The 13396-nt window shown below is 47.8% G+C and overlaps 1 protein-coding gene across 1 annotated transcript in view; it reads left to right on the forward strand.

Annotated features, from left to right (window-relative positions):
* The window catches only part of LOC137434266 (uncharacterized), a 39237-nt gene that overhangs the window by 5693 nt on the left and 20148 nt on the right, over positions 1-13396 (forward strand). Inside the window, exons 2-4 of the mRNA XM_068127111.2 lie at positions 106-225; positions 430-486; positions 587-724. Coding sequence (XP_067983212.2) covers positions 106-225; positions 430-486; positions 587-724 — 315 coding nt within the window. The remainder of the gene's footprint in view (positions 1-105; positions 226-429; positions 487-586; positions 725-13396) is intronic.

Below are 13396 nucleotides of genomic sequence, written 5' to 3' on the forward strand. Positions count from 1 at the left end.
GATCCAGTAGATATTCCTCCATCCCAAGAGGCTTTGTATTGTTTGGGTTTTATTCTCCCTCATCACATAATATATCTTGGTGACCTAACTTTGAATTTTTTGCAGGTGAAACAGATCCAGTAGATATTCCTCCATCCCATGAGGTGTTGGAAAGTACGTACGATGACACAAAGCACTGTCATGGTTCCTTCGAGGATGGGAGAAATATCGCCACATTTCAACCCGGTAAGTAGAACGTTTTGTGGATGAAAGTTTTCATGATGTAAAGTTGAAGTAACAAGGTATTATCTCTCACCTCTTCCCCCTCTGCCTCACCCCCATTCTCCTTTTCCCCATGCCTTTATATAGGAACAATGGCTTTGGTTGTCTTTTGAGTTTGCTGTATTCTCTAATAATGTGTTGGTTGTGTGCTTCTTTTTTCATATGCAGGTATTCCGAAGGAGACAAAAGTTAAGTTTAATGATGCGGATGATTTCAATGAACAAGGCAAGGTTTTTGATCAATGTAAAAATCCAGAAACCTTTAAAAACTTTTCACTTGAATTTGTTATTCCCTGCATTTTGCTGATATGACCATGTGTGTGCAGGTGAAGTAAACACAGGAGAATCAGAGTTTTTCCAAGATGACGTTTCTCTGAATTATGATGAAACTTTGAATGAGGCTGTTGAGGGAGAACCTTATGATACAGACACAGACTGTGCTGCTGTTTCATACACCATGGCTGGTGAGCATGATTTTGCAACCACTTCCATACTGCTTTGATTGGTGGTTGGCTAAAGATCTTAAGGTCCTGAGTTCAAGCCCCAGCCATGCCAGAATGACACGAGGGGGGTTGACTCGGTCTGTCATCATTCCGATGTTGAGCAAAATGTGACCAGCTCTGGGAAATAAGCCACTTGAATATCCTGCGTCGGAGTGGTGACACATCCAGGATTGTGCTCACTAGCCAATGAAATGTCCTCTGCAGCCTTATGCACCTGATGGCATGAGAAGAATCATCCATTCATGCATCCATGTTGTTTGTAAGCATTTTTATAAATTTGTTTTGTTTAAAAAAAAAACTCATATATGCACTTTTATATTGTGGGAATACCAGGATGTGAAAATGTAGATTGGCTGCAATTGTTATATTGTGGCTTATTGGTTATAAAATATTTGGTTCCTCTAATTTGTTTTGATTTAAAAAAAAAATCGATTTGGAGGCATGTTTATAAACCTTAAAATAGGAAAATCCTAAGTTGAAGGTTTTTGATCTACTCCAGTTTTGAGAAGGCATATTGATGTGTGTATAATGCAACCTTCACATACACGGATTATTCTTACGAGTCCTTACGGATCGCCAACTCGTAGTCAATCACAAGCATCCGTAAATAACTCGCTGGTATCCGTAGATAACTCGTCACAACTCGCAACAACTTTTGACATGTCAAAAATCATCTTCCTTGACTACGAGTTGGCGATCCGTAAGGACTCGTAAGAATAATCCGTGTATGTGAAGGCACCCTAACGTAAAGTAGAGAAGACCAATCATAATCAAGCGTCATCCTTCTGTCTACTTCCCATCAAAAATTAATTTTCATCCACCACAGGTGTTAACAAAACAGGTGTCGTCATCTTGACTTGTGTGAATGTTTTATATCATACATGATACAAAAATAAGCCAACAGTATTTTTTGATTACAAGATACAAAAAACAACACAGCATTATTGATCGTGAAATATGCCATGGCTTTAAGGGTGTTTGGAAAGAAACAAAATGGATAAAAAGACTTGCCCCAAATTTTTTTTTTTAATTGAAAAAGTTTCAATAACTTAAATTGCAAAAGTTTCAGAGCCGCCCATAACAGGCAAAATCTGGATCGGCAGCTCTGCTTTCATTTGTTCGTGACCATAGAGGCATAAACCTGAGTGTCACACGGATGCCATCCTAGTTTGGAAGTGATTTCAGCATAATTTGTGCATGATGTCCTTGTCATGTCAGAGTTGCTCCTTTCATTTAACTTTTCATTGACTGCAATCCCACCTCCTAACTGGTGATCAGCAGGCCAGAGACAATGTGTTAGTGTGACAGGTCGTGCAGCATTGGCTGTGATGGAACTCGATTTGTGCCTTGCTACCTCGTCAAGTTAGGGGATATATATATATATTGTTACAGGTCGCGGACAGATGTTATAGACCGAGCGGTGGTGTAAGACCGCGACCTAACAAAACTCACCCGATTCACCCAGAACTTTGGCCGTATCGCACCGTAGCTGCTCAATGAGGGAAAAGACAAAAACGACGAATGCAAAGAGGAAAAGGAATTAAAACGAGAAGACGTACAGACGAGTAATGGGGTTTATTATTTACACACACAAGCAAAAAGGAGCAATTAAGTTTATTTACAACACATAAGACGCAGGTGACACAGTGCAAATACTAGCTTATCTACAGGCTTAACTTATCCCAGGACAGAAGAAACAAAAGACACTGACTCACGCGGGGAGTTGCAGGAATCGCAGGATGTGGAGGGCTGGAGGGAGAGGGAGGTCCAAAGGGGGGTCATGCAGCACGATCGGCGCGTTTAGCAGCCGCCGTTCCTTTTCGGCCCTGCTCCAAACCGCCGCCCAGGCCCCAAGCGGCTGCCGGGTGTCGCTGCTGCTGCCGCCTCCACTTGCCTTGCCAGGCCTTGTCCCACTCGTCTAAACCCTCAACTCTTTCTTGGTCCCTCACTCTTTACCACCACTCTCTTGACGACCAACTCAGACCAACTCAGACCTCTCTCACCAAGACCAACCCTTTGTGACCAACCGACTCAGACCCTCTACTGGCAACCGACTCAGACCAACTCAGAGTGCATCTCTCACCAACTCCTCCTGACCACTTCCGTTTTGCGCCTTTTATAGCGCCTCCAGCGATTACGCCCCCGGCGTTTTGGACACGCCCATCGGGGTGCTCACCTCGGCCCTGGTTGGTCGCGCGACCCTCGGGCTCCGCCCTGGATGACGACGGGCGGGCACGCCCCTCCTCCCCTCTGACGAGGTGGAGACACGCCTTTCTTCTCCGACTCAAAGCACATGGTCAATGGTGGTTATTGGAGGGGAGGTGATTGGGAATCGAGGGCTCAGCAGTGACGAGAGGGGATGTAATATGGAAATGGAGGTTTTGGGGATGGGAAGGAAAGGGAGATTTTTGGGGATGGGAAGGAAAGGGGATCTATTCTCTTTCACTGGTGCAATGGAGTATTTCAATTAATGGAAGACACAGCCTTACACTAATACACATAATAAGGATATAACTGTCAAAAAAAGATATATCGTGTCCTGCATGTATGTTTTATGGACTAACTACGGAAACGCCCTTTGACCTTTATACAACCACAAACGGAGGGAGGAGGGGTGATATTTTACAACAACCTTTTACAACAACGTTTTACAACAACAATAAAATAAAAAAACATTCTCATATCCACAACACTGCACCCTCCTCCCCTTAGGCACGTCCCGGGCCTATAACTTTTACCTTAGTGTGGCACGTAGGTGTAGTTCCCTCTACTTTTAACCTGACCCTGAGTGCGACAGTTTTAAAACATAATAAATGTGTCCCGCTGCTCCATTGCACCCTGCCTAACAGACTTACGCCCACAGTTAACCGAATTGCGGAATGGTCTTCAAACTACACACTGACGGTGGGAAGCATTATTTACAATTGACGCTATTTTTATTTACAAAACTAACCCAGGACCTGTAATTGTTCTTTCGGGGGGGGGGGGGGGGGGGAGAGACAGTCTGCTCTGCATCGACGCACCATGAACGCACCCAAAAACGCACCAATACAAGCCCAAGCACCAATCGGTGCAGTCACCATTGTTCATCAATGTTCAACAATAAAATAAAATCAACAACCCCTAACCCTGCAGGTGGTCTCTTGCTCTTCGGCTCCCTCTGCTGGTGATTATTATTTGTCTTCCAGATGTTGTCATTTTCATTTTGCTTTGCTTACTGGCGGCCTATTTTCAATAAAGTGTGCCCAATGTGTCCTTTTTTATTTGCTTTATTTATGGCCCACAGGGCCGACTATGTGTGGTTCACCTGTGGGGCACCGGTGCCCTGTGGCCAAGGTCCGCCAGCAAGATTTCGGGCCCTCATGGCCGGTTCCAGCAGAGGGGCCATGCCCCAACCCATGGGGTCCATAAGTGGTGCTCGGCCACAGGCATGTGGTCCATAATGTGGTGCATCGATGCAGACAGCTGGTTCTGGGAATTTCGGGCGCACAATGGCCGACCCACGCACGCTCCCCTCGGCGCCCAACGGCGCACAGGTCATGTGGGAGACAAAAGGGGAAAGACAATTGAGCGAGGGGTAAGGTCACAAGGGTACACATCAATAAGGCAATGCAAGGCGAAATGCGTACGGAGGGCGAAGTGAGAAAGCTCGTCCCTACCGTACGTCACCCCCCTGTCACCTACCCTACCCTTGCCCTTACCCCATATGTACAAAAATCTACACATTTACAAATTCGTCACTACTGTCACGTCTTCCCCATATTTCCCCTATACCAAATTCGTCTCTACAATCCCTCTACTTCAAAATTTGCCATCACCAATTCATCATCAATCCTCATAAGGAGGGAGAGATGGAATTACGCACAATGTCACACCCACGTCATGATGCGTCTCACAATCCAAACATTTGCATCATAAAAAATAATCAAAACATGGCATGGTGTGGAGTACCTGTCACCTCAGGTGAGTGGATGCAGATGGTGCGAGGAGATCCTTCATCCTAACTATTTTCTAAATGACTTTAACACACTTTACACTACCCGGGGTCTTTCCCTGCCAATCCATTGGCCAACTTACACTATGGGTTCTAAAAACCAATTCCCATTGACCAAACTGTGGTGCTTTTCAATTTGGGGTCTCACTCCCCCGATTCATCTCCCGGTGCCCTCGCACAATTTCTGGGCCGCGACGTGTAACTCTCCCAGCAGGTCTACCCACCTGCACACCCCCACCACTGCAGTTGCCTCCGAGCTTACCTGCTCCCTGCCCTAACCTAACTACCTGGGGAAGGCCCTCTGGCGCTCTCCCCACTCGGTGCCCTCTCTGGCACTGGGCTACCCGGGTCCGTCCTCCGGATCCTCGGGCCCCACTGACACTAACGGCTCCCAGAGCCCACCTGCGGCCTCACCTGGCCGACATCCTCACAGTGGTGGAGTGCCCAAACCAACTACACACACTAACAGGCTACACGCCCAGCCATTTCCACAACACTAATGCACCCATCCAAATACCATTCTGTCACCCGCACCACAGATGCCAATATCCAACCACAATTTACCTGTACCCTCTACCTAACACTTACACTACCCGCCCCGGGTATCCGTGATGGGGGTCCACTCTTCCCCCATTCACACCTTCGCACCATCCACTCCACTCCACAATTTCCACCATTCTCACTCCACGACCATCCATTCCAATCCTCCAGACCATTTATTCCATACACCTGTCTTTCATTCACCTGTCGTTGCACACCTGTGCAATCCTACCTGGTGCCACCTGCACCCTCCTCCTCTTCCTGGACCATTTGGTCAACACAACACACATCACCACTACTCCCTCATACACTGCTCCACACACCTGTTCAGTTGCACACCTGTGCAATCACACCTGTTCAATCCTCACACACACGGCATCATCTCAGCTAACTACTCCCCTCTGAAACTTGCGCTTCCCAGTCGTCCCTTTAAACTATTGCGCTCCCACGTCATTATAATCCACACTAATCTACCTGCGTCCCCACTACAGGTATCAGTCACTAACTAACCTTAACGTCACCTAATGTCATCTTCGCTAGATCCCTACAATATAACCTAACCCACCCGGGCTAGTTTTCACTGCCATACACCCCATAAGCTATAGCGCATTTGCCCCACCTGTGAGGGATGGTGGATTTGCCATCCCACCACATCGGGGGTCTCTCTATCAATTTTGCTCGTCCATATTCCAACCAATTCTAAATTTTCCATTTACTGCCAATTCTACCCACTATTACAAATTTCGTATCGAATCACTACCATTATCACTATCACCCGTCTACTTATTACATCCTCTCGGTGCGCCAATTTACGTCTACAGCCCGGCTTCGTACAGCCGAGCAATGAACGCGGATTCTTTTGTGCCGGCGGCTGGATGCGTCCCGCATTCGGGGCAGGGGCGGGGGCTTACCCGGGCCGAGATCCCACGCACCACCTCGGCGTGGAGCCATCCAATGTCCCGATCTCGACCTGCCGGCACGTCTCAACAAAACGTGGTCGCCATAACGACCCTTCCTATCGGGCGGCCCGCTCCGCCTAGTGGAGCCCGGACGCGGCCGTTCCACGCGAGGCCCAGCGTGGATCGCGCACGGCGGTCCTTTCGAACCCGCCGTGGCTCGGATCCCCGCTGGTTCTCGCGGCACGCGAAGCTGCCCGACGCGCACCGAGGGCCTGATTCGGCTATAAGTCGTTCTAACCTCTAGCCTGGTTACCGTCGACGCTTCACCTGGATTCTTACAAGCATACGCTACCCCTTTCTTGCTCATACATGCAGCTGTTCCCATTCTCCTCGTACCTTTCCTTACACACCTCGGTACACTCATTCCGCTCGCCGACTTGGTCACACACCTGACCACCGAACACTTTGGCACACATTCGTTGGTCGCACACCTCACCAACACACCTCTTCGCGCCCCCTCCTCGGTCACTTCCTCTGTGACAATCACGGGTGTGCTCTCATTCGCACACCCAACCACGTGCCTCACTACCAACTCAAATGTGCCTTCCCACACACGCTCTACCATTCTAGGTGTGCATCCTTCCATTCCAGGTGTACATCCTCGCTCACCTGTCACAACCAACTCACGCTCCGTTTCACTCTCACTACTCTCACCTCCATTCTTGACAGCGCACTCACCCTTACTCTCGACAGCATGCGCTTTCCCCATGCACCCGTCCGTTACACACCTCTCTCGCGCACACTTTTTCGTTACTTCCTCCGTAACACTCACCACACCGCGCTTCCATGTACCCCCTCGCACACGCGCTTCGACCAACTCACTCTTGACGGCACACTCACTCCTCGGCGTGCACTTTTTCCTCACACACCCCATGGTCGGACATTCTCGCACACCTCTTTTTTCGCACCCCTGACCTGTCACACACTTCACCAACGGCCTTTCACGAACACCCGGATCCAAACCAATCCCCAAGCCGACTGAAGCTTTCCTCACATCATATACATTGCCACTCACCTCCGTACTTCGTCTTCGCACCTCCTTTGCCACCTGCAAACTTTTTATTTGGTTAGTGAGCATCACATCATGAGTTGAGCACCGACCTTGCACATATTCCATTACCTCCTCCTGGATTTCTCTCTTAGTTTCTCTCCGTCTCTTCTTAATTTCACTCACCCCCTCTTCCACTTCCTCTAATTTTTGTTTAACCTCTTTTATTTCTCGGTGCGTCTCCTCAAGTTCGTCCTCTAAGGCTACCGTGACCGTCTCTATGTGCATCCTCACCTGCCGGTCCTTTGTCTCCATTATCTCTGTCACCTCGTCCACCCTCATTGTCAGTTCCTCCCGTACCATCTGACATTGCCTCTGTGTCGCTGTCAAGTCATTTTTAATTTCTTTTTGTGTCGCCTTTAACCCTCCGAGTACTGCAGTGTTCCTTTGAACCTGCTCCACTAACTTCGTTTGTCCCTCTGTCAGCTGTTCCACCTCCTCCGTCAGACCCTCTATGCCCCCTTGTAACTTAGCCGTATTATTTCTCACCTCTTTCTCTATACGCTTTTCGCCTCGCTTTACCTCCTCGCGTAGCCCCGAGACCTCCTCACCCACACCCCGACGTATCTCCTCCTTCATCTCCCCCATCTCTTTTGTAGATGCCAGCCTCATCTGTCCCAATTCATCCCTCTGAGCATCCAGTTTGGTTTCTACCCCGATTTTTACCTCCTCTATCTGCTCTCCCATTTGTTTAATTTCTCGGGCGGATTGCTCCCCTATCTCCCGCAATTTGCCTTCCATCCTGTTTTCTAGCCCCATTAACCCATTTTTCACCCCTTCTAACTGATTCTCCTGGGCAGCCATTCTATTTTCCACCCCCGTTAACCCACTCTTTACTTCTTTTATCCCGTTGTCTAACCCCTCAAAATTATTGTCTAACTTCCCAAATTTCTTGTCTAACTCCTCCCCAGTACCCCTCGCTTCGTCCCTCATTACCCCCATTTGGTCCCCCATTACGCCCATTTGGCCCCCCATTACGCCCAATTGCTCACTCTGAGCCCTTATTTGCTCACTCTGAGCATCCATAAGGGCCTTCATTTGGATCATAAAAAGGCCCCAATCCATCGGCGGCGCTGCTACGGTCACGGGCGTGGCTAAATTTGGCGCCACAATAACCATGTGCGCGAGGCCGCCATTTTGTGCACCTGATACACCCTCAACCACCTCATTGCTCTCCTCTTCCCTTTCTTCCCCGAAGTCCTGGGTTACTTCTAACCCCTCTATCTCTCCCACCGGCATCCCGTCGCCTTGAACAGCCATGGCGCGATTTCAAAATTCGGGTTTTACTTTATAAAACAAAATAAATTTCGGTACTTTATAATTTTGAGCGCGTGAAGCGCGCTCCGGATCGATCTCTCCCCGACACCAATTGTTACAGGTCGCGGACAGATGTTATAGACCGAGCGGTGGTGTAAGACCGCGACCTAACAAAACTCACCCGATTCACCCAGAACTTTGGCCGTATCGCACCGTAGCTGCTCAATGAGGGAAAAGACAAAAACGACGAATGCAAAGAGGAAAAGGAATTAAAACGAGAAGACGTACAGACGAGTAATGGGGTTTATTATTTACACACACAAGCAAAAAGGAGCAATTAAGTTTATTTACAACACATAAGACGCAGGTGACACAGTGCAAATACTAGCTTATCTACAGGCTTAACTTATCCCAGGACAGAACAAACAAAAGACACTGACTCACGCGGGGAGTTGCAGGAATCGCAGGATGTGGAGGGCTGGAGGGAGAGGGAGGTCCAAAGGGGGGTCATGCAGCACGATCGGCGCGTTTAGCAGCCGCCGTTCCTTTTCGGCCCTGCTCCAAACCGCCGCCCAGGCCCCAAGCGGCTGCCGGGTGTCGCTGCTGCTGCCGCCTCCACTTGCCTTGCCAGGCCTTGTCCCACTCGTCTAAACCCTCAACTCTTTCTTGGTCCCTCACTCTTTACCACCACTCTCTTGACGACCAACTCAGACCAACTCAGACCTCTCTCACCAAGACCAACCCTTTGTGACCAACCGACTCAGACCCTCTACTGGCAACCGACTCAGACCAACTCAGAGTGCATCTCTCACCAACTCCTCCTGACCACTTCAGTTTTGCGCCTTTTATAGCGCCTCCAGCGATTACGCCCCCGGCGTTTTGGACACGCCCATCGGGGTGCTCACCTCGGCCCTGGTTGGTCGCGCGACCCTCGGGCTCCGCCCTGGATGACGATGGGCGGGCACGCCCCTCCTCCCCTCTGACGAGGTGGAGACACGCCTTTCTTCTCCGACTCAAAGCACATGGTCAATGGCGGTTATTGGAGGGGAGGTGATTGGGAATCGAGGGCTCAGCAGTGACGAGAGGGGATGTAATATGGAAATGGAGGTTTTGGGGATGGGAAGGAAAGGGAGATTTTTGGGGATGGGAAGGAAAGGGGATCTATTCTCTTTCACTGGTGCAATGGAGTATTTCAATTAATGGAAGACACAGCCTTACACTAATACACATAATAAGGATATAACTGTCAAAAAAAGATATATCGTGTCCTGCATGTATGTTTTATGGACTAACTACGGAAACGCCCTTTGACCTTTATACAACCACAAACGGAGGGAGGAGGGGTGATATTTTACAACAACCTTTTACAACAACCTTTTACAACAACCTTTTACAACAACAATAAAATAAAAAAACATTCTCATATCCACAACAATATGTTGTTGCGGTTTTGAGAGTGTACATATAACATCATTAAAGGTTAAAGGTTTGCCCCCATAGTTAGTCTACAAGCAACACGTATGCCCATTTACGATATTAGTTATGTCATAGTCTGTGTGAGTATAAGGCCATTTCCCTAGTAACATCTGCGTTGTGTAAAAGAAATAAGATAGGCCCCCTTTCATTTTGCCTCCACCCTCCAAATCTACCTCGGGCAGAATCCATCAAGCGCCCCGTTTTGGCTATTGCACCTCGCATTAGGATGCTCCCTAGTCAAATGACACGAGGTAGGCCTGAGAGAGGGAGGAGCGTGGGGTTGGGGGTGTGGCGGCGTCGAGGGTGGAGCGGCGGAGACAGCAACGGTAAGAGCCATAACCAATCAGGGCTCTAAGGGCATGGCGTGAGGGGCGTGGTAAGGGCGCGGCTGGCAAGTTCCAGAGGGTTCGCTGGGTGGCGCTATATAAGCGCACGCACAAAGCCCTTGAAAGGACTGTCGAGAGGACTGTTGGGAGGACTGATACGAGAATTGATGAGGACTGGTTGAAGCGGAGGGTTGTGAGGACTTCTGCGGGAGAGCAGTGTGTACAGTTCTGGAAGGAATTGCGCCTTGCCTATGAACTCGTATTGGGAGCGCCTATGAACTTGTATTGGGAGCGCCTATGAACTTGTATGGGGAGCGCATATAGCGCCGGTTCAGTTATTATGTACGCGGCCGTGACCGCAAGTGTAACCGCTAAGCCCAGCTTACCGTTCGCCCCGTAATTGTCCGATCTGCGCCAACGACCCACGGGGAGCTTCTACCGTCCTGACCATCTTCTTCGCGGTGCGAGTCGGGGGCCGGAGAACGAGCTGTTGGACATCATCCCTGACCATCAACCTGACCATCTACAACCTCGTGTGAGTGTGTCTGAGTGTGAAACGGGCCCGTTGTCCTGGGATAAGTACAAGACTGTATAAGGCTGCACTGTGTGCTCTTCTTCTTCTCATTGTACATAGTGTAATAAACCAACTGTTATTCCTTGTTTCTTCCTGATTCGACCATATCAGTGATTTACTCCATTGGGTAAGCGTGGCACGATTAGGAACCGCTCAGATCGGGTTTAGCCATTGATCACGGCTCGGGTCACGGTTCGCTACCGCTCGGCGTTTCCACCTATAACCGTGATTCGGGCGGGGCTTATTTCCTTGCTTCCTCGGCGGCGTTGGTACTTAGGTAATAGGAATTCGGCCTACAACCCTATTTAACACCGTCCGGAAGGAACGTCATAGCCCCGGATCCAGTCGACTAGTCAAAGACAAGGGGACTAATCTCCCCTTGGTAAGGGGAGAAAGCCGACCAGGAGATCTGCAACAATATATATATATATACAAGTGGGGTATTGCTTACACATTGTAAGCAATAACGAAGTAGTTCCATAAATAATAGTCGTGGCCAAAAATATTGGCACCCTTGCACTTTTTTCAAATATTGCACCATTTCTTCCAGAAAATTGTTGAAATTAAAATATATTTTGATATCCGCATGTATTTCTTTGGTTTGCAGTGGAACAAAACAAACAAACAAAAAAAGCTGAAAAAACACAATCTTCGCTTATTCCACACAGAAATCCTGAAATGGTCCAGACAATATTATTGGCACCTTTTAGAAGTTTAGAAATAATTGGATTTCAAGCAGGTGATTCTCCTTTACTTTGGAATTGAACTCACCGATGGTGAATTGCAGGTGTCTGCAATATAAAAATCACTCATTCAACCAGTTTGAATAAAGAAAAGGAGTCATTTTGCTGTTTTGCATCACTGAGTGTACCACAATGAGCATGGAGAAAAGAAAGAAAACCAGAGAATTGTCTGAGGTCAGACACAAGATTGTAGCCAAGCATGGACAATCTTAAGGCTACAAGTCCATCTCCAGAGACCTTGATGTTACTGTGTCCACCGTACGCAATGTTATCAGGAAGTTTAAGGCCTATGGCACTGTAGCCAACCTCCCAGAAGGTGGCCGCAAGAGAAAAGATGATCGAAGATTGCAGCGAAGGATTGTTTAAATGGTGGAGAAAGCACCTCAATCAACTGCCAAACAGATTCAAGCTGAACTTCAGACACAAGGTACGACAGTTTCAACTCACACCATCCGTCGCCAACTCAATGAAAGGGGGTTCTATGATCGGAGACCCAGGAGGACCCCACTGCCGAGAAAGTCCGACTGGAGTTTGCCAAAACACACCTGAACAAGCCAAAATCCTTCTGGGAGAATGCCATGTGGACAGATGAGACCAACTTAGAGCTTTTTCGAGAAACCACATCTCTATATTTCGAGAAAACAAAATGAAGCCTTCAAAGAAAAGAACATCTTCCCTATAGTTAAATATGGAGGAGGTTCAGTGATCTTGGGGGTTGCTGTGCTGCCTTTGGCACTGGCTGCCTTGAATGTGTGCATGGCATCATGAAATCGGGAGATTACCAAGGCATTTTGGAGCGCAATGTTCATCCCAGAGTCAGAAAGCTGGGTCTCCGTCGAAGGTCATGGGTCTTGCAGCAGGACAATGACCCCAAACACACTTCAAAAAAACACCCAGGAATGGTTCAAGACAAAACGCTGGACTGTTCTGAAGTGGCCAGCAATGAGGCCAGATCTAAATCCCATTGAACACCTGTGGGGAGATCTGAAAACAGCAGTTGAAAGAAGGCACCCTTCAAATCTGGGAGAACTGGAGCAGTTTGCACAAGCAGAGTGGGCCAAACTGCCAGCAGAGAGATGTAGGAAGTTCATTCATGGCTATAGGAAGTGATTGACTGCAGTTATTTTGTCCAAAGGCTGTGCTACCAAATATGAAGTCTAGGGTGTCAATTATTTTGTCAATGCCATTTCTTTTTCTTTTCTGATTTAAAAGGATATATTAAGTTCTGAATCAAAAAAGGTTCTGTAATATTAACAGTGAAATAAAGAATTGTGGAGACCAAATACATGTCAATTTCAACTTATTTTGAGAGAAAATTGGGTGTCTTGAATGTGTGAATTTTTAGAGTTATTTGAGCGAGGGTGCCAATATTTTTTGGCCACGATTGTATATAGAAGCTTTATGAATATAGGCAAGCATCACTGACCTCCGGCTACCTTATTTTTTAATTTATTTTAACTTTCAAATGCTAGATATTGATTGAGGTAAACAAAAAAATTTTTTGACGGACGCTTTTACAGTTATTCACGCAAGTTTTCATTTACAGACGCTTTTTCTTTTTATTACGGACATTATCGCACTTTTCAAATTCTAGATATCGATTGAGGTTTTTTGGGGGGTTCTTTATGGACGTGTTTTAGTTATTTGGGTAAATCTCATTTATGGACGCTTTCCGATGTTTGTGATGTTTCGTAGTGTATTGGCTTTGATGTCTGG

This window comes from Myxine glutinosa, chromosome 1, assembly GCF_964187855.1.
Source record: "Myxine glutinosa chromosome 1, kmMyxGlut1.1, whole genome shotgun sequence".
NCBI lineage: Eukaryota > Metazoa > Chordata > Myxini > Myxiniformes > Myxinidae > Myxine > Myxine glutinosa.